General features: G+C 38.2%; 4 protein-coding genes across 4 annotated transcripts; 3 read left to right on the top strand and 1 right to left on the bottom strand.

Moving 5' to 3' along the window:
- Positions 1-2113: 2113 nt before the first annotated feature.
- MELLADRAFT_85522 (uncharacterized protein) lies at positions 2114-4928 on the top strand (the record flags this gene model as incomplete). Its single annotated transcript, XM_007408922.1, has 4 exons — positions 2114-2998; positions 3076-3495; positions 3589-4471; positions 4555-4928. The coding sequence occupies 4 exons, from the start codon at positions 2114-2116 to the stop codon at positions 4926-4928; spliced, it is 2562 nt and encodes an 853-aa protein (XP_007408984.1).
- A 12642-nt stretch (positions 4929-17570) lies between these two features.
- MELLADRAFT_62452 (uncharacterized protein) lies at positions 17571-19047 on the top strand (the record flags this gene model as incomplete). Its single annotated transcript, XM_007408923.1, has 3 exons — positions 17571-17675; positions 18227-18964; positions 19009-19047. The coding sequence occupies 3 exons, from the start codon at positions 17571-17573 to the stop codon at positions 19045-19047; spliced, it is 882 nt and encodes a 293-aa protein (XP_007408985.1).
- Positions 19048-21760: 2713 nt separating this feature from the next.
- MELLADRAFT_31548 (uncharacterized protein) lies at positions 21761-21949 on the top strand (the record flags this gene model as incomplete). Its single annotated transcript, XM_007408924.1, has 1 exon — positions 21761-21949. A coding segment is annotated over one exon (189 nt), but the record flags the coding sequence as incomplete, so codon positions are not given.
- Positions 21950-26368: 4419 nt separating this feature from the next.
- Positions 26369-27611, bottom strand: MELLADRAFT_71647 (uncharacterized protein; the record flags this gene model as incomplete). The annotated part of the gene is made up of 2 exons (XM_007409007.1): positions 26369-27062; positions 27163-27611. The coding sequence occupies 2 exons, from the start codon at positions 27605-27607 to the stop codon at positions 26872-26874; spliced, it is 636 nt and encodes a 211-aa protein (XP_007409069.1).
- Positions 27612-27752: the final 141 nt, after the last annotated feature.

Consider the following 27752-nt stretch of genomic DNA (forward strand, 5'->3'; position numbering starts at 1 on the left):
AAGAATTCATTGATAATGATGAACAAATTTGTGCAATGACATACATAGTGGGAAATATAAATATGGCCAAACTAATCTCTCTGATGGCATCACTTTCTTTAAAGGCCTGGTTGGCTTGGCAGGATTTTGGTCTTTCTGCATAAGATTTGACCAGTAGGAGTAGCACTACAACAAAATCAAAAACTCAATTGTTGGGATGAATGATTCAGAAAATATGCCAAAAAGAATTTCAAGAAATCACACACAGTTCTTGGATGGGCTTGGCAGAAATGGTGAATATTCAAAACATGAATGAGAGATCAACTTAAAGATAAATTATAAACAAAAGTTAAAAAGGTAAACAGTTTACCTACCAGGAATTCAATAGCAACAAGAAAAATCGCCTTGAAAAGATTGATGGTGATTTTTTTATGAAACGGGATTGATGTGGGTGTTGTTGATGCAAGTGAAGTCTTGAAATCTTTGATTATGTTCCCATATACTCAGATTGTCTCCTCAATGGGTTGAATAACTGATAACAGTGCCACTGATGCAATCTTAGAAAGACAAGCTGCAGTGATGAAGGTATTTGAAAAGAGATTGTAAGTTCAGGCTGGGATGGGTGAGAAGATTGATAAAGGCCCATCTTTGATTACCCTCTCTTTTCAAATATTTTGAACACTGTAACTTGTCATTCTAGGACTCCATCAGTGGCATTGTGATCACTTCAACCCATCTGGGAGACAGTTTGAGTAAGTAGAAGCATAGTTAAAGGTGTCAAGACTTCACTCAGATCAACTCCTACATCATGTTCCTGAGTTAGTATGAAGGAAGAAGTGAAATATATCAATGCGCATTTTAAGAAAAGTAATTTTAAGAAAAGCATCTGTTTTACGAGAAAATTGAATTCTTAAGATTTGAATTTGAAGACTTTATTTTTGTGAAATGAGTTTCAAGATGGGTGATGAGGACTCTGAGGGCAAAGAAGAAATCGACTGGGGTTCTTATAGATTTTTTGACTCGAGCGGAACCTACAGCTCAACGTAAGTGCCGGCCATGGTTCAGACCATCAACATCGTCTGAGAAGAAATTTATGTATGTAATTCGGACGGCAAGAGTCTCTACAAAGTACAGCTTGGAACTCTGTCGAGTTTATTGCTGGAGGCATCCTTGATTGCAAAATGAGGAGACAATGGAAAAGTCAAACGGCGCAAGTTATGGTCGCATAATTAGCTCATACATCAATACCACCTTTTTGAACATTTGGATCCATCCGATAAGATTTGAAATTCCCTCAGTTCTGAGATCATTTAAACTTACGTTCCGGACACCTAAATCATAAAATCCCTCAAACATTTGGCCGTCTTTCTCCATCCATCGTGCATTGACTCTCCCAATGGATGCTTAGCGAGGCAGAAGCATAAGTCTTAATTGAGCTCTTTGGGGTGATCAATCGTAACCAAAACAGTTCATAAGAGGTGTAAATGAGATAAATTGTACTAACCTGAAGTTGAAATTTTTTGGTCTATGTACATACTGATCAATTTCATCTTTGCCTAGATACTTCATTACCTTCGTAATTCCTAAAATACATTCTCACCTACGCATCAGTCCTACAGGCTCTTCACGGCCACGCTACAGCAGCCATAGAGAGCCTGAACCACCGAGGGGCGTGAGTTTCTGGTGGGCTAGGGGAGGTAAGAATCAGGAGGGGCTATGATGAAAAAGGCTGCAGAACCAGATCTGATTTCCCTACATAGCTTCAGGGAATGACGATGAAAATTGTTTGAAGTGCTGCTGATGTGAACAGTCACTACTCGCAGCAATGGACAGATTTTGTGACGATGCTGATTCAAGTTTGTGTAAAAGGTTTCAAATGAAAATTGAACTCGAGCTAAATTTTTATAGTAAAATCTGAGTGTAAAGGTCCAATTAGGGTTAATTTAAGGTTTAAAGACCGATTTGAACCGAATTTGAACATCGACTTTGAGTTTTCAATTTACGAACCAATCCAAACCAATTCATCCATCCCCATCATCACTATCGAAAAAAATCAACAAATCAACATAAACTCATATCATATCATTCCAGGGGTACTCGTTATCAGATACCCCTACCTATCCACATCTTCAAGATGTCTCAAATTTATCAAAAACCTCAATCTAAACCGGCCTCAGAGTACAATGCTATAGAGACGACTCACAAATCAAGTCCTAGTTTCGATGCTGAAGCTGATGCTGCTCGGGTTCTTCAAGATACAAAAGCTTTCGTTAAAGACCGAGATACCTTAGTATCAGTTATCAATCAATCCGACAATCTTCTTTCTCGTCTTCGTGAATTCGGTCAAGATCATTGGATGTTAGCTTACCCAAATGACTCAGTCAAATCGAACATTTCACAAACCGGACTTTCTAACATCGGTCCACACTTACGTCGAATCGCTTCAGAGTTTGATGGGAATGGTAATGTCACTAGGCCATCTTGTCACCCACGTTCGGCTACCACTATCGAGTCTGTTCACGATGTTCAACCTTCAGGAGTCCTTAACATCCTCGCTGTGGATCATCCTAGCTTACCTGGACGTCGAACTTCTGGCGCTATCAAAGATATTGAATCGTCTTTACTCATGCGTCAATCTTTGGCTTCAATGTTATGTTCTCGCTTGGAATCAGTTCAGTCTCATCTTGGTGACCTTCGTACTCGTGTCATGGATCAAAACTCTAGAATCCTGGTGACCGGTGATTTAAATGCTGGAAAATCTACTTTTGTGAATGCTCTTTTGGGAAGAGAAGTAGCTCCTACCGATCAACAACCATGTACTGAGGTGATGTGCGAGATTTTGGACATGTCACATAATAGTTCCAAGGAAGAGATTCATGCGATACCACATGGTATGACTTACAATATGGAGGACACTTCAACCTATGATATTTTTGAAATTGAACGCTTGTCCGAATTAGTCTCTCAAGCTAATGACGAGGATGAAGATGAGCAATCGAGTCCATACCAATTACTCAAAGTATGTTCACTTCGTCACTACTCATCTTACCCAAACATGTCTTCATCTTATTAAACCTTTGTCTGTCTTCTCTACAGGTTTATATTGCCCCTCAAACCGCGATTCAAAAGCAATCTGAAGATTCTCCCCGCACGGATGCCATCTCCTTACTTCGTAATGGAAATATTTCAGTCTCCTTCATTGATTCACCTGGTCTCAATCGTGATACACTTTCAACTATGGAATTATTCTCAAAACAATCTACAATTGATGTGGTAGTCTTTGTAGTAAGTGCTGAGAACCAATTCACACTCTCAGCCCAAGAATTTTTATGGGCTGCAAGTCAAGAGAAAGCCTATGTGTTCGTAGTCGTCAATAAATGGGGTGGTATTAAAGATAAAGTTAAAGCTGAAAGAAGGATTCGAGAACAATTGAGAAAACTTAGTCCAGGGACTTGGGAAGAAAGAACTGAATTAGTTCATTTTGTTGATTCTCAAGATGCTATTATCTCAACTCAAGTTGGATCTAATGCACCTTTTGATCCTTTTGATCATTTACAACGTTCTCTTTCTTCTTTTGTCTTCTTACGTCGATCGATTTCTAAATTACAGCCAGCTCAAACTTACACTCGTCATCTACTTCAAGACCTTTCAGTCATCTCTCAAATCAATGTTGAAGCAGCTCAAAAGCTCTATGAAGAAGGTAACAACCGTCTCAGGAGTGCTTTACCGCGTTACGAGCAGTTATTAGCCACTTCGAGTGTTTTAGAAGATAGTGTTTGTAAGATTGAAGAAGACACCGTCATCAGCGTTCATCGCTCTGGCAAACAAATCCTTACCTCGGCTATTCAACAAATCAAGCTGGGTGAACTTCCGATTTTCCCAGAAACGCTCGGCTTACCTAAGCCTTACTTTCCAGTTTACGATGGTCTATTGACGATCTTTCAGTATGCGGAAGATGTTCGAAAGGCTTTCTTAGCTGCATTAGAGGATAGTGTCATGGTTGCAGAGGACGTAGCTCGAGGCTGTACTGCCAAGGCTGTGGAGACCATCAGACATGATCCGGCAACCACCGATATCTTGAGCCAAGATGACACCAAAGTTCGCACCTTCAACCCCAAGGCAATGTTCTCCCGCAGACGTCGATTTGGTCTCTCGAGATCTGCTGCATCAAACGGCGACAACGCTGAGGCTCGTCAACTACAAGAATTTGCAGCTGCTACCAAGTCCTTGGGTGTTGCTGGCTTTGGTGATTTGATTGATTTCGATAGATTGAATTGGTTTGGTGGTCGTACAGAAGATTTATCAAAAGTAGAAGAAGAGAGTGCTTTGACTCATGGATCATGGATCGGTAGTGTCGGTCTTGGAACTCTCACACTCTTTGGAACTGGTGTGACAGGCGGTAGAGCATTTGTAGAAACTATGGTGAAAGTTTCTGAGATCCTTGGTAGTAAAGGTGCACGTAAATGGACTGGTGCTGCAATTGGTATCATGAGTGAGTTTTATTCATTTTCTATCTCCTTTTGGTCTTTCAAAGTTTACTCACTTCTTTTTCGTACCTGAATTATTCACCGGTAGCCGTTGCATTTGGAGTATACCTTATTGCTGACATCCCACGTGCAATCCCTCACAACATTGGACGTAAACTTGAACGAGAATTAAATGAATTAGTTTCCTCATGTCCAGATGCACCCACAAGTTGGGTCGAAAGTGAAGTAGAAAGACTTACGAAAGAAACACGAAAAGTGGTCAGATTGGCAGGATGGGATTTAAGACAAAGGTTTAGAAGTGCATTAGAAGAAGCTGGAGTGGAAACTGATGGAGCTAAAGCTGAAGTTCAAAAAGCTATTGAAGCATTGGCTTGGCTTGAAGGATTTGGTGAAGAAGTGGGAAGTTTAAGAAGTTTGGTGGATGGTGATGATGCGGTTAAATTGGCTGAATGGAAACGTTGAAAAGTTAAAAAAAATGTGCGCTTTTTTTCCCAACAAAGCTTTTATGTTTTTTTTTTTCAAGAAAAAATCATTATAATGTTATCAGATTTGTTTAGACTTATATCAAGTCGCTTTTCGCTCTGTTTTCGGTTTCAATTTGGTGGATTTGTTTTTTTTGCTCGTTTCTTTTTGTTGTTTTAGATGTTTTTCAATTTGATTTACATAAATAAAGGTGTAGTACAATTAAATTGAGAAAAAATTATACACGTTGATCATGAGCTATTTACCATTCATTTTTTTTATTTTGATTATTGTCAATCTTTATCATCCAATTTTTTCTTCCATGATTTGGCATGCTATATCATCACCACAGCTGGAGAATCCAATCAAATTCAAAAAATCAAATTCAAAAAAAAAGTTTGTTTTCCTTTTGTGGTATATATTTCATGATTTTAGAATACACGAAAAATTTGTCTGGTTTTCTTTTTTGAAATGAAATGATTATGTTTATAAGACTGATATGATAATCCAGTGCTCCAATGTGAGAAATTGGGCTATGCGAAATTCGAATAGATATCTCATTTGGACGAACCGCCTCAAAATATAGCCTCCAAGATAATATAAGTCAATAACACTCGCCAGAAACTTTTTTCGACCCTTTTTCCCTTCACTGTCATTCTTAGTCTCTTTCATGTCGATCTTTATTGAATTTAAATGATTCTCATCTGAAATCAATGTAATTGTAAAAACTTCCTTCTTCGTATTGAACTTTTCCGCTTTTTTTCATTTTGTAAAAAGATCCTTCCAATTGTTTTTGATGACAAATTTTGCCCTTTTGAAACTTTGAGAAAGACTACAAAATGGAATCGTAAAAACTTCAGTTGTTTAATTCATTGGTACGTCAAAGGATTTGCTATGTGTTATTTATTTTCTTAGTGGTATTATGAAATTGTATCGCACTAAAAATTAAAATCAAGAATTATGGACATGCATTGCTCCACAGCCTTCATATCTTGCGATCGTTTGTTTCTGATTAATATTTTACGTGTAGACTCTTCTAGATGGGCAGTGACTGGACCTGACTTTGAAGGTAATATATCGATGTCAGCCCTGAGTACTAAACCAGAGTACCAATGGGCGACGTATTATAATAAAAACCTTAAAAAATAGCAATTACAACTCAAGGCTCAGTTTCAAGAGTCAAGTTACATATGATTTAGCATATGTAACATGTGCAGAACTTAAATCAAAGGGTGTGAACATACATAACTTTGATGCAAACCAAAGCTACATATATTTCACAGCCGTAACACATATGTAACAAGTGAAATATACTTATAATACAATAGTAACTGTCTTACTGTAATTAACCTAACCATAGAACCACAATTTGTGCGCACTTGTAGTCCAAAGATTTCCAAGGTTCAGACTATATAAACCCTGGAAATCCAACCAAATTGAGAAGAAGAACATTGTCACATTATTATTCAACAACTACACAACTTTGCTTTTATTCATCTTCCTAGAACCTTTAAACTTTGCTTTTCAATAACCAAACTTTAAAGGCCTGATTCTACAAACCTTGAAACTCAAACCTTGTGTCTTGTTGCTTATTCTGTGTGCTCATTCAACTTTGTTTCTGATTAGACTCCATAATCAGTATTTCTGGTAATATCCATTTGGTGGAATTACTTGTAAGGAAGTAGTCCTTGAGTATTGCTCATATCAGATTTGGGATTCATCTGATATAAGAAACTCTAAATCTACGGGGAAATCTCTATTAGTCAGAGTGTAAAGTTCCCGGTGTTATAATAGACCTTAACACCACCTTCTTTGACCTTTCTTAGAATAGAAGAGGATCAAATTAGGATTGAGAACTGCGCGTCAGTTGCTCTTCTTTTTAATTATTGTAAAGACAATAATTAACCCAAAATCCCTGGGCTAAAGCCTTTGTTTAAAGGTCAACTAACTGCAGTCTTTACTTGTTTATTGCAAGTAAAGCTCTTACGCCCACGTCTCTACCCATTCACACTTGTAGATCTTGATCTACACGACTTTAGTAGAAGTTATTAGACTTTCTACAACATTTTTATTGACTCTACTAGCCTAACAGACGCTAGTAGGCTCACATTTGGGGGCCTCATCCGGGTTTTAGAACCTTTATTCATTTTTTTTGAGCGTGTTATAGCTCAGTCTCAATAGTAAACTTAAAAGAAAAAAAAGCATTTCATTTCATTCTTTTAATCAACCTTTAAATGCAAAAACTGAGGAAAGCTCAGCATTTTTTGATTTTAGGATAATAGCTTGGAGGAAAGAAAGAAATTCTTTCCCCCCCCAATTTCGCATTTTTTTTAATTTTTTTAATTTCTTTGAGAAATAGGATCAATAGTTGATCCATCTACATTTCAATTACATATAGTTCATTGTTGAATTATATATAATAAAATTATTATTGTGTTGTGTAATATAGCCAAACACGTGGCTTACATATAATTACACCCACAGACCACTCGGTGATCTGTGTATTTAATACACCCACGCGGCAATTATACGAAAGCCCCGCGCGTGGTCCGACAGCCACCACAGTACATTGACATTGCTCAATTTCGAAATCAGCTCAGCATTTCGAATTCAACCACCTACCACCCTATCACCAATACCATACGATCGATCGATCGATTGAATTACCCGGTATTGTATCCAACAAGACCTCTTGCTGTGAAGAAAAGGAAAAGTCAGTACGAGTTCCTTTGATTAGAAAATTGAAGAACTCACAAGATCGATCAAACAAAACTGATACAATTGGTTTATTGATATTTCTTCTTTGAAACCTTCTTTGCTTTTGATTCAGTGTAAATTCAATCAACAAGCAATTGACTCCACAGGACCATCAAGTGGTGAGTGAAATTGTATCTACTGAAATCGACCAACGTCTATCATTGCCCAGAATCACATTGGATTTCATTTCTTCTACATAGTATCATCGGATCAAGTAAAGTGATTTATCAGACTCAGCTTGATAATCAAATAGATCAATAGCTGATTATATCTTTATTTAATAGTTTCTTTTGTCTCATCAACGTTATAAAACCGATTGATTGATAATCATATTGATTTTAGATTTTCTTCCTTATCTCGATTGTTCTGAATTCAATCAGAGGATATACTCAATCGAGTGATCACCTTTAGATTTTTTAAATTGAAACGATTTTTTCTGAAAGAAGCTTAGAGTAAGCCGCTTCCGTTTCAGTTCTATCAAAGTTTATGATAGATACTGATATAAAGAATTATTATTCTCCCATTTGTCTATTTGCTTGAATTTTAATAGGACTAACCAATTGACCACATCGACTGCTTGACTTTTGAGATATTTTCTTTTTTTCAAATTATCTTAATAAGACCATAGGAATACTTTAGACGCGTTTCTAACCACACCACTACCTTTTGATCAACATGGTTGCCTTGATCTTTTCTTTTGATTAGTGTAATTCAATAGAACCGATTGATCACTTGGAAACATAGGAAAACAAGTCATTGCAAATCTCAGCAAACAGTTGATGATTGTTTCTTTTTAATCTTGAATCATTTTTTTCACTCATTGAGTTTTAAGAGTGTTACCTATTGGTAAAGACTCGTTCAATAAGTGTACAGAACTATTCTAGTAAAACAATAACTTGAATATCAAGATACTGTCAACAAGCACGTTAATAGAACGTCGAGTGAACTAGGATTCACGGAATCTTCAAAGATCAAATCAAAAGAATAAAGAGGTGATTTCAAGATCAAGGCGTGGCTATTACTAACCAGAGAGGATTTAACAGAAGTTGAACGGTAACTGGAGTAATATGGACGCGGATGATAGATTGAAAGCAACTAGTTTAAACTAATGTTTAGATTAATGATCTTCTCAGGAATGCAGAAACAAAAAACTAAGAGAAAACAAGGTGGTTCTTATACTCAAAACAAACATCACTCGAACAAAACAATTATCAAATATCTGAAATAAGAACACGGAAATCCGTTAAGATGACATTTAATAAATCCCAAAGAGATCATCCACCAAACCTATAGTTCCCTTTTCAAGTAGTATCCCAAAATCAAGGAGGTCATCACCCCATCCGGTCGTATGTAATCCCAGACCATTGGACTAACGTTTCCCAGGCGTTTATGTCCGAATTGGTTTTAGATGAATTTGAAACTCGAGCTGGGTCCTCCAACCAACTCGAGAGTCAAGAACTGAGACTTCTACTCCCTTCAGGGGATCATAACTTCTTTAATTAATTCAATCTTACTTTCCACAGTTAATTTGAATTAGTTAATGGATGTTATATAAAAAAGATATTATGAAAAATTTAAAATTATATGTAATGTAGAAAAGAATGATTCTGATGTAAAGTGAGAAAAGAGTAAAGAAAATATGACAGTAGTCTTTCATGTATGGTTCCGCGCTTCCATTTGTTAGTTAGAGGATATGTCACGTAGGGACATATGCCCTGGCTGACACTCCCTCAGACAAAAAAAAAAGAACGAAAAAAATGTTTAAATCATTTTTTAGTGATTCTTTCTTCCCGTGCTTCTTTTCTAAACTTTTGCAATAATGCCGTCCCGTTTGGGATTTCCTCCTCTTGCACCCATCTTGATAAGTCCGGTGACTTATTCTTGAATGAAACAAGAAACTGACGGACTTTTTTGTTCCCTTTTGTTACAACGCGTTGTTGTAACACTCGTTGTATTTCTCCCTCTTCCTCTGTTATCTCTGGAGCTGCTTTTTTATTGGCGGTTCTTTTTGGAAATTTCTCAGAGTCTGAAGACAAATACATTTTCATCAAAGACACAGGGAACACTGGATGTCTTCTTGAGTAGGATCCTTGTAGATCTAATTCCGCAGCGTTGCTGCCAACCATCTTAACAACAGTAAATGGTCCAATAAATGGATCCTTCAATTTCTGGTTACAGTTCAAATTATTGAAGTGAATGGTTGACAATAAGACCTGATCTCCTGCTTTAAAAGGAGGAGTCGTATGAGTCTTATCCCATCGCTGTTTTTCATAAGCAAAGGCCTTCGTTATGCATTCAGCGGCATGTAACCATGCCAATTCTTGCATATGGGAAAAATTTCCCGCCGAAGGATGGATATCCAGTTTTCCCAATTTCTTATTGGTCAGCATTCGCGGGTTCTGAGGTATATAACCTCTTTCCAATTCGAATGGTGTCCTCCCAGTACTTGAATGTACACTGCTATTATAAGCAAACTGTAATCCCGGCAGGAGAGAAACCCAGTCATGCGTAAAACCCTCGCTATCTTTGTATAATAGCCCGAATGCACAATAACGTCTGATCAAGTCCTCCATTGTTTGGATGGTCCTCTCTGCCAGTCCATCCGTTTGTGGATGGTGAGCTGTAGAGAGTTTCAGATCACACCCCGCTATTTGCATCAGAGATGTCCAAAATTCGGATGTAAATTTGGGGTCCCTGTCGCTAATGATAGCGCTCGGTAATCCACATTCATTCAATGCATTTTTCCACCAAAGATGAGCAAGTCCCTTCGCGTCAATGTCTTTATGACACGGAATAAACTTTGCTTTTTTGGACAATCGGCAAACAATGACCAATGCGGAGTTGTATGAAAGTTCACCCGCAGGTGGTAAACCTGTTACAAAGTCCATGTTGATTATTTCCCATGGCTTCGTTGGTTTTTGTATCTCTTGCAGGAGACCAAATGTTTTTCCAGTCTTCCGATTCCCTTTCTGACAGGTATCGCAAGAACTAATGTATTCTATCACATCTTGGTTGTAATTTAACCACCAAGCCGTATTCTTGATACGGTTCAGAGTCTTTTCCAAACTGAAATGTCCCGCGAGTATATCGTCGTGACATAATTTCAGTATCTGCTCCTTCATGCTTTCATGAACAACTAGCCGATGTGATCCCTGCTTTCGGTAATACAATAGATCGTCCTCAAAGATAAATCAGCCTTGGTGAAAAAGCTTCTTCCAAGGTTCGTCTAAAGAACTGATAATTTCGTGATTCGTGTTATTATCCGGTTTCTTCAAGACTATGATTATTTTCTTCATATTTGGACATAAGGTATACCCTTCTGCTACGCTGTAGTAGAACTCGTTCTCGAGATCTACGACGTGCAGGCCAAAAATTTCAGCATCATCCTCTGGTGCAACACACGCAGGATTATCGGAATTATTTGGCATTGGGTTTCGGGACAAACAATCAGCATTTTGATGTTTGTCTCCTGCTCGGTGGCTGATAGTCATCCTTCCTCGATATTCTTGGATGGCTATTTGCCACCGAAACATGTGTCGGTTAGGTGTCTTCATCCCCAGCAGACTTTTTACTGCTGAACAATCAGTCACCACTTCGAAAGTGCTGCCGTCTAGGTAGTAATGCAACTTCTCTAATGCCCATACCACTGCAAGACATTTGAGTTGAGTTGCACCATATCTCAGTTCGCCGTTTCGCAACGAGCGTGAGATGAAGCAAATTGGAACCTCAATCTCTCTTCCGTCAACTACCTGTTTTTGGTGTAACGCTGCTCCTAGTCCTACAAAACTAGCATCGGTATACACGATGAAGGGTTTATCGAAGTCTGGCAAGGACAACAATGGTGCCTCTTGTAGCATTTTCTTTAGAGTATCAAAAGCCCTTTGTCTCTCATCCGTCCATTCAAACGCTTCGTTGCGACGAATCAACCTTGTTAGAGACAGTGCGACTAATTGATAGTTTTTTATATATTGTCTATAGTATCCACACATCCCTAGAAAACTCTGTACCTCTCTTACAGTCGTTGGAGGCTGGATGTGACTAATTGCTTTAACTTTGTTCCCATCAACTGACATCAGAATACCAGACACGATATGCCCAAGTACTTTAGTTGATTGAAATGCAAAATGGCATTTTTTGAAGGCCAAAGTTAAATTAATTTGTTCTAGTTTAGTAAACACCCGGCGCAGATGCTCAGCGTGATCTGCAGTGTTTTTTGAATGGATAATGATATCATCTATATATATCGTCATCCATCCCTCTCGAATTTCTTTGCTGAATGTTTTGTCCATTGTTTGTTGAAATACTGATGGTCCATTTTTTGGTCCAAACGGCATTCTAAGATATCGATACATCCCACAGTGTGTGATAATTATTAAATAATTACTCGCACGTTCTGTGTTTCGAAATTGATGGTATCCTTTATATCCATCCAACAATGATATTCTTGTAGCTCCCTTAAGCCCATGTAATATCGAGTCAATCCGTGGCATCCCATACACATCTGATACAGTATGATCATTCAGAGAACGAAAATCACCGCACATCCTCTTTTTCCCGTTCTGATATTGTATTATCACGGGTGAAATAACACATTCACGAGGTGTACGGTCAATTTCCTCAAGAACACCAAGGTCCAATAACTCTTGTATGTTTTCCTCTATGTCCTTTCTTTTCTGTGGACTACATGGATAGGCTTTCTTCTTTAGGCTCGAGGGCATCTTATCTTTATCGATATTAAGATTAATATCAAATTCATCAACTGTTACTTCACCAAGTTGCCTTTTCCCATGAGCAAATACCATCGGAAAATCTCGAATGACTTCCGATAATAATTCTCTGTCCTCGAATGGTAGCGCGGTATCCCAAGTTGCCTCAGAGAACGCTTTCTCGAATTCCTCTGGCTCAACCGTTGGGATACCCCTCATCACGCATTCTTTTTTCTCACTGCTCCCAGCTACAACAGTTATTCGTTGCACAGGGATTGTCTTTTCATATGTTAATTAGAACTTCCTCTTTAGATTATTACCCAGAGTAAAGTACCTGTCACATATGTGCAATCTTATCCCGTACAACAATATATTATTGTTTCCCACAATGAAGTACTGAGGTAGTCCCTCATTATCCATTACGATGAACTTCATTACGGCGCGAATATTACCTCTCTTGTGTCCAAATACCACATTTGCAACGTAAGTTCCAATTGGTTTTAGCACAGATCCGTAACCTTTCCACTTTCCTGTATCCTCATTTACTAAGTTGTGTCTCCAATTTTGGTCAACTTTTTGTAAATAATTACTTGATACCACACTTCCGCCTGCCCCAGAATCAAGTACAATTGTGACTTCCTTCTGGTTCACCACGGCTGTGCACCTTGCTGGGCATACACTTGTAACTTTGCTAGGAGTTTGAACGTATTCTGCTTCTTGTACGTCTCTCAACTGTCCTAGATCATCTGTCATAAAACAACCATGTAATATTTCTGTTTCCAAAATCATTACATCGTTTTCGTTGTTTTGAACATTATCATTCTCCACTAGGTCTTCCTCCTCTCCTGAATACACGTCTGATTCGTCCTCATCTCCGTCGATGTTTAGGATCTTATTACATGTGTGCCCAGGAACCCAAGGACCCTTGCAACGGTGGCAAATTTTACTCTTAATTTTATCTTTTGAGTCGCCTTGTAATGGGATCGTGACTTTCTTTTTCTCAACAATATTATCGTCCTTTCTCCCAATATTATTGTTTGTCACTTCATTTCTCCACGGTCGACGAATATTGTTTGTGCTTGGTTTATTGACATTTTTCTGATTGGTCAATATTCTTTCACAAATTGTCAAATATTCAGAGATATCCTCCACGTCCCTTGTACTAACACTTATTGTGTCCTGTACCTCTGTTGGAAGTTTCATTAAGATATGTTCTTTTATATCATCACTGCTTGCCGATGGGTACAGTCAAACCCGCGCAAATGCATACCCGCGCAGGTGCATAACCCTTGATAATGCATAGAAAAAATCTAGAATCTTGACGCTTTTTACTGCCAAATTTGACAACAGAAATGCATAACCCGTCAAAATGCATAGCAAAAGTCTTCCACCCAAATTATGCGTTTGCGCGGGTTTGACTGTACAGTGATTCTAATTTTCTGTGTAATTCAGTCAGAAATTCAATAACTTCGTGACTATTATACGAAAACTTCATCTGGTGTAGTAACGTTAATTGGCGTTGTCTCCACACTGGCCCACCGAATTTCTTTTGTATCAAACTTTTCCAATGTTCCCAACTCTTTTGTCTGTGTTGTTTATGTACCGCACGATACCATGTGTACGCAACACCCTTAAGAATGGATGGAAGTTTTGATACTATTTCAGCATCGGGCATCCCATATGAATCCTGGAATGTATCGATTTTGTCTACGAAATCTACCCAGTCCTCATCCGGTTTACCACTAAATTTTGGATAACTATCAATTTTTGGATAGTTCCTTGGATTAGTGTACGGCGTAGATATTTCGATTACTTCAGAATCTGCTTTATATTTTGTGTCTTCCCTTGCACCCACGAACATATCTGTTTTTGTGTTTTCTAATTCTGACACACCCCGTTTTATCTCGGTCGGTATCTTTTCTAGGATATTTTTATCCTGCTCAGACTGCATTCGAGAGATATTACGGGCTACTCCATCAAGATGTTCCTTCATCTCCTGAAACTGCCGCGTAAAATCAATTTTTAACTCTCTGATACTTTGTCGTTCAGTTTCACGATTCAAAGTCAACTGCTCCATTGCTTCACACATATTGGTTGTGTCTCTGGTTAATTCCTCAGAGGCTGTACTCGTTATGTGCATTAATTTGGCAATGTTCTGTTGATCTCGTCTGTGTTGTTCCAATGCCTCCTCAAATGCTTCCAATTTGCTATCCAGCATATTGTTCATTTGTGTGACATCTTCAATCAGTTCTTGTACTGATGATATTTCATTCCTGAAGGCTTGTAAGCTTTCAGCTTGTGTCTTTAATTGGCCATTCATTGTGCCAAAATTTACTCTCATTACAGTCTCTAACTCAGCTAATCTTGTTATCATAGCATTGTAGTGTGGTAATGACAGTGATATTAAATTGCTCGAGGCAGACTGACTTCTCAACCCAACGTTCACTTTAAGCGGACTAGATTGAGTAATCGGTTGGGATACAAGAGAATTTGGTACAATACTCGGTACAGAGCGCAAAGCAGTAGACTTGGTTATAACAGATGATAAAGGAATGGTAGCTACATTCGGAGCCGTCACATTTTCTTTACTAACATCATTCCTTCCGGAACCACGTAATTCTCCTGATCCATTACCATTGGTTGCGCCTGTGCCACCGGTTGAATTGGAACTATCGTACCCTTTCGATGCGGGTATGATGGGTTCAATTCGAGGTGTTGATGTTTCCGTTTGTTGGCGTAGTTGTCCACCATTACTGGTGGAGCCGACGCCATCGGAGCGCACGGTATGTTTGTCTTTGGGACGAACAAGGGCTTGGGGATGGGTTTCGTTTGTCTGGTGTGGTGGGATGTCCCTAGATATTGTATCTCGGGCTGAGGTTGGATTGGCATTCTCGCCAATCGAGCCTCTAAGTCCTCCACGTGGCTCTTCAGTTGAGCCACCTGACACTCGTAAGCAGCTACCGTCTCCCCCAGAATCTTGAGCTGTACGTCCCTTGGTTGGGTTAGGGCGAATCTCATGCCTCGTAGAGCTCGCCATTCTTCCCGACCTAAGTCCTGAAGTCATGGGAGGTGGTAAGTCAAACAAACCCTTTCCTCTTCTAGATGTAAGGGGTTTACTTACATCCATTCCAACATTACTGTTGTTATTAGTCGGTTCGCCATGAATGACAACCTCGAGATCATCTTGATCATCATTCATGCTACTCATTCCTCCTGGAGCTTCCTCAGCCGCGGTCGCATCGTTCATCTCGGTATCAGTGTTGATACCCCCCACTTTTCCAGTAGCCTTGCTACCCTTCTTCCCACCTTTCTTAACCGTAGTTTCAGTGTTAGCGGAACTCATGGCCGGTACAGCGTTGATATCACTAGTAGACATATTCCAACTGGTGATATCAACGTCGTCGGCCATGGCGATCGATTCAAATGAGTTGTAAAGTTTGATTTAAGAACGCAACCTTTCGTTAGTTCTTATGTTCAACTTATCACAGGACTTCAACGAAGCGACGAAAACAAGAAAAACGAACTTTGTAGTTTTAATAAAATCGGCGATTTTATGTTCGATTTCTTCGAATGATTGTTCGATTAACTATAACTATTTGCCAGTTAGTCTTTTACCCTTCTCGGAAGAGATACTATCACAACTTACAAGTTTTGATCTTGAGTTGTTAGACTAATTCGGCCGGATTGTTTGATCGCGAATGCAGATTTGATACATGCGAAAAGCTGGTATTTGGTATTTAAAAAGTACGAACGAATATCAGCACTGCTTTCTAATCTGTTTCTTATCGATATATCAATAAGCAATAGTCAGTTATCAGTGTCTAGGGCTCTTATAATGTGCAGATATGGTGCAATATTTATAAAAGTCCTTCGACGAGATAGTTTAAAGCCTAGTAAGTTCGGCCAGACCCCCAATTGTCAACAAGCACGTTAATAGAACGTCGAGTGAACTAGGATTCACGGAATCTTCAAAGATCAAATCAAAAGAATAAAGAGGTGATTTCAAGATCAAGGCGTGGCTATTACTAACCGGAGAGGATTTAACAGAAGTTGAACGGTAACTGGAGTAATATGGACGCGGATGATAGATTGAAAGCAACTAGTTTAAACTAATGTTTAGATTAATGATCTTCTCAGGAATGCAGAAACAAAAAACTAAGAGAAAACAAGGTGGTTCTTATACTCAAAACAAACATCACTCGAACAAAACAATTATCAAATATCTGAAATAAGAACACGGAAATCCGTTAAGATGACATTTAATAAATCCCAAAGAGATCATCCACCGAACCTATAGTTCCCTTTTCAAGTAGTATCCCAAAATCAAGGAGGTCATCACCCCATCCAGTCGTATGTAATCCCAGACCATTGGACTAACGTTTCCCAGGCGTTTATGTCCGAATTGGTTTTAGATGAATTTGAAACTCGAGCTGGGTCCTCCAACCAACTCGAGAGTCAAGAACTGAGACTTCTACTCCCTTCAGGGGATCATAACTTCTTTAATTAATTCAATCTTACTTTCCACAGTTAATTTGAATTAGTTAATGGATGTTATATAAAAAAGATATTATGAAAAATTTAAAATTATATGTAATGTAGAAAAGAATGATTCTGATGTAAAGTGAGAAAAGAGTAAAGAAAATATGACAGTAGTCTTTCATGTATGGTTCCGCGCTTCCATTTGTTAGTTAGAGGATATGTCACGTAGGGACATATGCCCTGGCTGACAGATACCATCTCAAGGAGAACTTTGTATCTAGATTCATTCTAGAAGCACTAAATTCAATAGCTGATTGTAATTAAATCAAGTTGACTAAAACTTTGCAATCACACTGTCAACTCAAACAATCTTTGGTTAACCTCAGTTCCAATTGTGACCTGTTTTTACCAAATTGCCTTCTGTAACAAAAATTGATAAATATCAAATAGATTATCAGATCCAATATCACATCTTTGTTGAGTTCTTGTAAACTTTGAGATATTGTTGATTAAAAGATTATTGCCTTTGGATTTTTTTTGATTTCTTTCAAGTAAAAAAACATCAGAACTAATTAAGAATCAAGAAAACAGATCTTGAATTCATTTCAGAACAGCCACCTGAAGTAGAAGGCAAAACTTCACATCTGCCCCTTTATCATAATGGCAGATTGGAATCCACCACCTCACCCTCGTAGCCGTAATGAGCCAGAACGTTATGGTAACCTCCAAACCACCAGCACCAGCCGGCCTGGAACTGATGGACCATGGTCAAAGATTGGATCCAGGGCAGGATCAACAGCCAGCAGTAAGCAAAGGGCAAATGAAGGCAAAGGCAAGCTTTCAATTACCACTCAGGCTCTGCAAAAAGACTCAACAGACCTTCCGTTGACTACAGGAGTTGGTATAGTACAACCATCAGTGGCAGAAAATTTGAGCTCAGTAGTTGATCCATATGTTCGGTCTGAGAGTGGTCAAACCAGAAGCTCAGCAGCCGGAGACGGCCATGAACCACCAGCGGAACTCCCATCCGAGGTCACACCAAGGGCATTTGGCTCAATAGTACAATCACAGCTGAGTGAACTCAAGCCAGCAGGAATTTCAGGTCTATTACCAGGCTCAAGTGGAAGCAGGCCAAGCACTGATTCTTTTGAACAGGGGTCATTTCTTGCAAAACTTCAGAAGTCAAAGAGGCCTGGAGAAAAAGATTTAGGTACACTGAGTACTCAAGAAAGAGTTATTTTACGTAAGTTCTCAGAAATCACTCAGAGTGAATTCATTTTACCTATGATGACTGAAATAACCAATTATCTTGGACATTTTGAACAACAGATAAATGTTTCTAATGAATTTAATCAGTCCCTTAAGGAATTTTTGAAAGTATTTAATGGTAATTTAGAAGTTTTGGATTCCAATATCAGAGATTTTAGTAATGAATCAGGGTCTAAGTTTTCAGAAGTATTAAAAAAAGAATTTCATCTTTTAGAAGTTGTTAATGCTCAATACAAAGAACTTTATAAGGTTATCAGGCAAGATAACAAAGATGTTTCTAGTTTGAATGGAAAGTTGGTTTCCTTTCTAAATCAATTTCCTTCAGAGTCTTTGAATTTATATTTGGATAAAAATTCAACCTCTTTGTTTTCTCTAAATGATATTAATGAGAATATTCTAGAGTTCAAAAATACTTTGAATGAGTTTCGTGAAAATCATGAGAGTGAGAGACCTAGTGTAGTTCAACATGATCAAGTTCTAACTACACTGTTAGAAAATCTTCATCATAAGTTGTATGAAAAACTTGACAACCAGTTTCATCAGAACACCAGTCTGTCTAGCGATGAAATGAACAAATTCATCCAAGACCAAACACTTGCGGTTGAAAATGAGAAAATCCAGCGGAGTAATTTTCAAGACTTTCTCGCAAGAAGTCTAGAGGAAATTAAAGAAAATCAAGCAAAGTTTGAAAATTCTACTAATATTAAATTAGATAGAATTGAAAATATGTTGCTGAAAATGACAAATAGTAATGAGCAAGACATAGAGCAAGTGCAGGAGCAACTACAAAACAATACTTTACCTACAAATAGAGTTGGCTCAATGGTGAGAAATTTTGAAGGTATCAGTCAAACTCCTATGCAAGGTAGTTCAACAAGGAAGGTCAGGAGTGTACCTCCTCACCTTGATAGGCAAGATAATGGATCAAGGTTCAGAGTGGAAAGTACCCCTAACCTTGGAAATAATCCATTCTTGTCCCAACACATAAATCAAAGCACTGTGCTGCATCCTGACAATTCAATGGTAGATTTAGAAACAACCACAGAATTGTTGCGTCAAGCATCAATCAGAAAAGAACTAAGGAAAGAATATCCTAATGTCAAGGATTGGCCTACTTTTAGCGGAGAAGGTGAGTACAATCACCAAGAGTTTGTTGATTGGGTTGACGCAGTACCAGTGCGCCTACAAATGCCAGATATTTTGATTACATCAAAATTATCAATTGTATTTACTGGTGTAGCCCGACAATGGGTTATGGACGTCATGAAAGAAGACAGTGGGCATAATAAAACTTGGGAGGAATGGAAACAAGCTATTCAGACCAGGTTTGGAAATGCTCAATGGAGGTCTTACATGGAGAGACTATTCATGAGAGACAGATTCAAACCAGAAATCCATTCTGATTGTGTAAAATGGGCTTCAAGGCAACAACAGCGGTTTAGATCATTTAGACCAAATTCAGACTCATCTGAAGTAGCTGAAAAAGTACTTTGGCAGCTACCCAGCGCAATCAGAATCCCGGTCCAAAATAGAATTGGTCCGGATAGTAGTTGGACAGATTTCATTCTAGCTTTTGAAGATATTGCTAAAAGTTTGATGCCTGTTAGAAGAACACAGACAAATAATTCTCACTCTCAGTCAAATAATGAACACAAGGAGCACCAAGTAAGCAGTACAAAAGCTCAACATCCTACTACTGAAATGAAAAGTAGTAAGTCTTGCAATACATGTGGCAGTACAGATCCTCAGCATGTTTGGCAAACATGTAAAGGGAAAGGGATAGCCATAAATGCAGTTGAAGCAGAGGAAGATAGACAAGAAGATGGAAATGAAGGAGCAGGTGATACAATGGAATTTGTAGAATATGAGGATAGTGAATCTGAGATGGAGTCTCAACACTAAGATCAAGAAGTTCATGCAGGGGAGTGTATACCAACAAATAAAGTTAATCATGCCAAAGTAATGACTCCACACATTTAGAGCATCAAAAAGAGATCATAAACCTTGAGAAGGCGTATGACCTCTTCTGGTGGTGGGGAATGTCAGCCCTGAGTACTAAACCAGAGTACCAATGGGCGACGTATTATAATAAAAACCTTAAAAAATAGCAATTACAACTCAAGGCTCAGTTTCAAGAGTCAAGTTACATATGATTTAGCATATGTAACATGTGCAGAACTTAAATCAAAGGGTGTGAACATACATAACTTTGATGCAAACCAAAGCTACATATATTTCACAGCCGTAACACATATGTAACAAGTGAAATATACTTATAATACAATAGTAACTGTCTTACTGTAATTAACCTAACCATAGAACCACAATTTGTGCGCACTTGTAGTCCAAAGATTTCCAAGGTTCAGACTATATAAACCCTGGAAATCCAACCAAATTGAGAAGAAGAACATTGTCACATTATTATTCAACAACTACACAACTTTGCTTTTATTCATCTTCCTAGAACCTTTAAACTTTGCTTTTCAATAACCAAACTTTAAAGGCCTGATTCTACAAACCTTGAAACTCAAACCTTGTGTCTTGTTGCTTATTCTGTGTGCTCATTCAACTTTGTTTCTGATTAGACTCCATAATCAGTATTTCTGGTAATATCCATTTGGTGGAATTACTTGTAAGGAAGTAGTCCTTGAGTATTGCTCATATCAGATTTGGGATTCATCTGATATAAGAAACTCTAAATCTACGGGGAAATCTCTATTAGTCAGAGTGTAAAGTTCCCGGTGTTATAATAGACCTTAACACCACCTTCTTTGACCTTTCTTAGAATAGAAGAGGATCAAATTAGGATTGAGAACTGCGCGTCAGTTGCTCTTCTTTTTAATTATTGTAAAGACAATAATTAACCCAAAATCCCTGGGCTAAAGCCTTTGTTTAAAGGTCAACTAACTGCAGTCTTTACTTGTTTATTGCAAGTAAAGCTCTTACGCCCACGTCTCTACCCATTCACACTTGTAGATCTTGATCTACACGACTTTCTACAACATTTTTATTGACTCTACTAGCCTAACAGACGCTAGTAGGCTCACAATTGAAGTCTAGCCACGCGTCCTCAAAGATATCGGCTATTTTTTGTAAGGAAGAAGATAATTTCCTCACCATTCATAAAACACAGCATCATGAGTCTGACACTGAGAGCCTTATTTCACCGCAATCACATAGCTTCTCAATTGTGAGATAGTATATAGCGCTACTAGGAGAGTTGATATCCCAATTCGCGTTAGTCAACATTGTAGGATTCGGAGAAATTCAACCTTTGTATCCCAAAATATGTACATACCTTCCTGATAAATAAAACACCGCAATCACACAGCTTTATGGTGCTAGACTTTCGACAACAGAAAGACACAAAGCCCTCGAATTGGGTATATATACCCGCATGATTCGTTTTGCTCTTGGATAACAAATCAGCCAGATTATCTGAAACTACTTCACTTTGACTATTTGTGACAAAAATTTATTGGTCTATTTCTTTATTTTCAAAAGTCACTACTTACATACTATTTTTGAAGTCTTGAATTAATATTCATCATTATGCAGCTCTCAGCTTTACTCGTCTTGATGTTTACTATTGTTGCAGTCGCTATTCCAATTGCTATACCCCAAGAGACATACGCAACAGATTCCAGTACCGATGAAGAAATGAGCTTTGCTAGCCATCTCAGCTACGAAGGATTGACAAGAAATGACATTCCTTGCTCAAAAAAAGGCACCAGTGCTCAAAACTGTCAACAACCCGGTACGAGTGCAAATCCTTATACCCGTGGATGCAATAAGATCGACAGATGTAGGATTGAGAATAGAATTAAGAAGGATGCTTAAGAAGTTTTATACTGTAAGTGTGATAATAGCTTATCAGAAAAATATTTATAGACTGATCAGTTGAACTGTGATTTCTTTTAGGATCCAATCTTTCATCAGATTCCCTTGGAATTATTCATCATTCTTTCTACCTGTTTTGTTTTTTATTTTCATGTGATCATCTTCACACATAGACAATGTCTTCTTCTTCAATCAACCATGTCTGATCTTTGTTGTTGAGTTTCAATGATCTAAAACTACTTCAATCAAACATTCAAAGTGGACAGTCTTCCTGATATTTTGTCTCATCAATAAATTGCTTTTGGTTATCTGATGGACTAAGATCAATCATATCATAGTACTTTGATTTTTTTTGCTATTGTCTAGTTTCACAGAAATGAACAGAACAGTCTCTTCATCCAGTCATGGTCTTTGTGATAGTGGTGTAATTCTTCTCTACCTTACATTCTGAAAAGGACAGTTCTATTGTAGATGCAATCATTGATGTTTTTGAAAAATTTGATACATTCATATCTTATCTCAAATTGTAACACTCAACTTTTTACACAAGAGAGGCCAACTAAACCTAGGTGAATGGTTTTTCTTATCTGCCAGTGTTGTGCCATATGGTGGGCACGACTCCAAGTTCTGCAGCTGCAGAAAAGGGCGGCGCCAGAAGCTGAGGGCCCAGCCCATGGGTGGATTTCTTTGCAGGTGGCATGAGAGGCACAAACTTGATGCATTACATTGTACAGTTTCAAATACCAAATACCTCCTTAGAGCATGACCATTGCACCACTGGAAACCTGAATTCATTGTACCTTTTCTGATTGAAATATGACGGAAAAGTTAGGTTTTCCGTAAAGTTCTGAAATTCACCCTCCTGCGCGCAACCAAGGTCGCACAGTTATCCGAGTGTAGGAGTATTGTTTTCTGAACAATTTAGTTTTTCAGGGTTTAACCAAATTCTTTTTGGGCACCTCTGGAAACCTGTATGGTTGCTACTGTCATTGGTCAAAGGCTTGAGATTTTTGGGATTTTCAGACAGATACTGCAAATGGCCAAATCCAATGTTTGCACTCAAAACTCAACAGTTTGAACATTTGAGAGCAGATTTGAGATCCTCAGTCTTATGTCTGTGCATATATAGCTTTTCTCAAATATTGAACTGCAGTTGTCCATGGATTAGTGGCTCTCAAACCTAACCCGGTTTCCAATAACCCAGTTGACTTTTCGGCAATAACTTTGTGTATCAAGTGGACATTTGTTGACAGCTCCCAGCCAAAAATTCCACTGGGTCAACTGGTTTTTTTGAAACTGGGTCAGGTTTGAGAGCCACTATTGTCCAGGTATTGTTTTTGAGTAGAAATTTGAATTTGAGATTAAAAAGCAAAGGAAAATACAGAAAGACAAAGTTATAATCAGATCCCCAAGAAAATCTATAGATGAAAAGCAACCAGGTTGAGTATTCTGGAGATGGTCTTAGGAGATTGAAATGTTGATTTTTGAGCAAGAACATCCAATTTGACGGTTTGGGCTGAAATTCATAAACCTTTGACAGTAGCAACTATATCCCCAAGATTTGGACAAGTTTAGGACACACACAGACCATCTCTTGTCCAAAGGATAATTTTTGATCACAAGATGATGGATTGTGATCAGCCCATCATATTGATTATGTATGATAGATGTCTGTGGAACCTCAAAACTGGATTCCAGAGGGCTTCAGTTCTCATGCTGCAGAGAGGGGTTGCTGGGTCAAAAAAAAGGTGTATGTGACATACTGACACTTGGGTCAGGGCTATTGGACAGAAAAAATGTTTTGAGTTGTAATAACTGGACGGAAAAAACCATTTAAGTTACAGTTAGGATATTCACTGGTGAGGATATTGGTGGACAGAAAGAACATTTTTTGTTGCAATTAAGATATTTGTGTACAGAAAAGGCACCGGAAAACTGGGGGCTGCATCAATATTCCCCCAAGATTTGAGATGGGGACACCAGGAAACAGTGGCTACATGAGTTTGTTGATGTTTTGCTCAAATTTTGTTGTACAAACATCAATCATTTTTTGAAATTTTGCTCAGTTTCTCAAATCATGAGTACTCAAGAATCATTTCATGAGTCACTTCATACCCAAATCAACATCTGAAAACCTTGTCTAGAATCCTGGATCAGCAGGCTTCAACAATTATCTTTATACTCCAGACTTCAGAGTGTAACACTATCAGATACCACCTTGAACCTTCTTTCTACAGTATTCAGTTTCTATCATTATGTTTGTAAGGAACAATATTATATACCTATATACTATTAGGGCCGGTTTGGCTGGATTTCAAAAAAATGGTTACACAAAAACGATTTTTCAATCTGCCCCTTGAAAAAGGGGCAGATTGAAGAACTCAAAATTCAGCTTTTTCCTTTGCCAAACAGTTGACCAAATAGGTCAACAAAAAATCAAAATGGAGGGGCAAATGAGCCCAAAAACTCTTTTTGGTCTCAAAAACAGCCTCAGGGCTGTTTTTCAAAATTGAAGATTTTTTGATCAAAAACCGTTTTTGGTTTTGATCAAAGACTGTTGCCAAACGCTGGTCTTTTTGTCAAAAACCAAAAACCGTATTTGGCCTGGCTTTGGTGGAGTATTTGGCCAAAAACCATATTTGGTTTCCAGCCAAACGGGCCCTTACATCTTGTTTCATTTTCCATGACTTGCCTTAAGTTCAAGTCTATCACATCACCCTCAATATTAGCCGTGTTTAAACCAAACCCGGTTGCACAAAAACCGGGTACACCTGGTTGACTTTTTGGCTGGAAGCTGCCAAGAGCTGTCACTAGATACACAAAGTTACCACCAAAAACGCAACCGGGTGTACTGGGTTTTTGAGTCAACTATTATTCTTGGCTGTACAACAATCCAGTGGCAACCTGATTCCTACCCTACCAAAAGATCCAGATCCAAACCAAATCAAATCACAGGGGCCAAAATAGATATTCACATACATGTGAGTGTTGTAGACTTTTTGGAATTCTCCAAAAAAGATTCATTTTCTTTCAGATTGATTCAATTCACAATCTTGTTTGTGTTCAGGTGATCATCCTGTGGTTCTCATATTTTACTTGACATTTATTGAGAAGGCTCATTTCCATCTTGGATGAGCAATAACTGATTCCTGATGAGTACTCAGGATCAGCTCATGAGGCACTGAATACTCAGCAATTTGTTCAAAATGAAGATGAGCACATGAACTATACCTTCCTGAGGCTTCATTTTTCAGTGAAGAAGCCTGCCCAGGGGCGTCCCATTTGAGCTGCTCAGCAAATACTCAGTAGCATCCCCTGACTGGATCACTGATGGGCCGGACTTTTCTCAGACTTCCTTGCTAAGGAATGAAGCCTGATAAAAGCGTCATCCCATCTGCTCATTGCTCAGCTAATCCTCAGTGATATCCCCGGATAAAGTTTTTCACACTGAGGGGCTGAGATCAACTGAGCAGCCCCTCAGCCAATACTCAGTGACATCCTTTGGATCCTTCTGATCCGGCCAGGAATGCCCCTGAGGAATAACTGAGCAGCCCCTCATCCATTGAGCAGTGAAATCCTGCGGATCCTCCTGATCTCAGGGATGCCCCTGAGGAATAACTGAGCAGCTCAGTTGAACAAGCAGACGGGCCTCAGGCTTCATTCCGGAGCCATGAAGCTTGAGGCAAGCTTGGCGCTCTGTGATCCATCTGGGGGATACTTCAGAGACTTAGCTAAGGGAATACTCAGTTCAGCTGAGCCCCTAAGCTATACATTGGTGGCATCCCTTGGAGCTTACTGAACCAGGGAATGCCGCTCAGGATCAGCTGAGCAGATGGATCAGCACTTCCTCAGACTTCTTTGCTCAGGAATAAATGCTGAGGAAGGCTTAGTTTGTCTGCTCAGTTCCTGATGATCACATAATCAGCTGACAAACAGAAAGAAAAGGGAAACAAATGGGAAACAAATTGGAAACAAATGGGAAACAAATGGGAACAAAACAGGAAAATTTCAATGCTCACATAGTTGTGAGCATCAATTTTTGCCCCTGTGAATGATCCTCTCATTTGCTTTTCCATCTGCCAACCCCCAACCATTGTTCATCCAAGGAACCCAAACTATACCTTCCCAAGATTTCTTTTTTTTGAAACCATACATTTCTGGAGACCTTTCCAAACCATTTCTACAATTTACATAAACTTGCACTTTTTCACCAAAGCCAGCTATGATAATGTACCCAAATAAATCTACAATTCTAGTCCTTGCATCACTTTTTCTTTTCTTTTTCTTCAAAAAGAAAACCCCATTCATCTTAAAACATATCAAATTGTCCAAAAAAACACAAAATTAAATAAAAAAAAAGTTATACAAACAAGTTTTAAATTTCTTTTGATTTTCTACTTATTCATGAAAAATCAAATTTCAAACCAAAAAAAAAACCAAACCCTCAACAAACAAACAAACAAAAAAAAAGTTCAAAATTAAAACAAACCAAATTCTTCCTAAAAGAAAAGCACATCGAAATCTCAAAATTGCAAAAAAAAAGAACAAAGAAAAAAGAAAAAGTGTAAAGTTTTTCAATCAAAAAAAAAGCAAAAGAAAAAAAAAACCTTAATTAAATTCTACATTTCAATTAATTAATTTAAAGATATGCGAGGAAAATAGGAGAGATATATATATAAAAAAACCTTAAAATTGAAATGCGTATTACACACACACACAAACACACACACACATATATATATATAGATATTAAATAAAACAAAAAAAGGAATGAGAGAATATTATATATATATATATATTTAAAAGACATTTCTTTCTTTTCTTTGGTTAAAAAAAATAGTGTCCTGATCAAAAAAAAAAGAAAACAATTCAAGTAATATATATATTAAAACTCATCTAAACATTGAAAACGTTGGAGGTTTAGGTAATCCAGTTTGACTATTAGCTGCTTGTGGTTGATGATGATGATGAGTAAATGGTAAATTACTTTGACTACTCGTTCCTGTACTTGAACTATTCGTAGTAGCTGTACTTCGATCTACTCTTCTCATCGTTCCAGTGGAATCAGGTACAGCTCCTACATCTGATTCCACAAAAGAAAAAGAAAAAGCACCAGTCAAATTCAATAAACATCAAAAAGACTTCACAAATCGGAATAAAAAAAACGATAATATTCAACTTACCAGCTAAACTGACTCCTTTTCTTCCACCAATGTTATGATCTTGAAACAAATGTGAAAACTCATCTGCTCCACCTAAACTACTACTACGACTACTACCCTCCTCACCACTTCCTATACCTCCTCGATTCACAAACGAAGTATTAATCTTACCCAATGAACTTTTAGTTGGATTAGATTGATTAGAAGATTTAGATCCAAGATAAGGTGGACTAAAGAATCCATGATCATGTGCTGCTGAATTCGGTTGATCACCTTCTTCTGGTTCCATTGCATTTCTATAATTCATACTAAGTTGATGTAATGAAGGATGAGTCGGGCCAGATGGTTGTGATGATCCATATCCTAGATTTCGCCCATTTCCAAAATTCGTATTCGCTTCTTCTCTTGCTAAAGGTTGTGGTAATGATAATTCTTGTACTCCTCCCGGTCTACCTGGTCCTACCATATCATTTCCTGTGGTTGTACTCCAATTCTCAACACTACTATTCAGACTATAACGCCTTGAGTGATTCATATGACCAGCTCCAACGAAAAGAGGTGAACCCGATCGTGTAGCCATCATACCAGCGTTTTGGTGAAACGGATACTGT

Source organism: Melampsora larici-populina (assembly GCF_000204055.1).
Source record: "Melampsora larici-populina 98AG31 unplaced genomic scaffold MELLAscaffold_14, whole genome shotgun sequence".
NCBI lineage: Eukaryota > Fungi > Basidiomycota > Pucciniomycetes > Pucciniales > Melampsoraceae > Melampsora > Melampsora laricis-populina.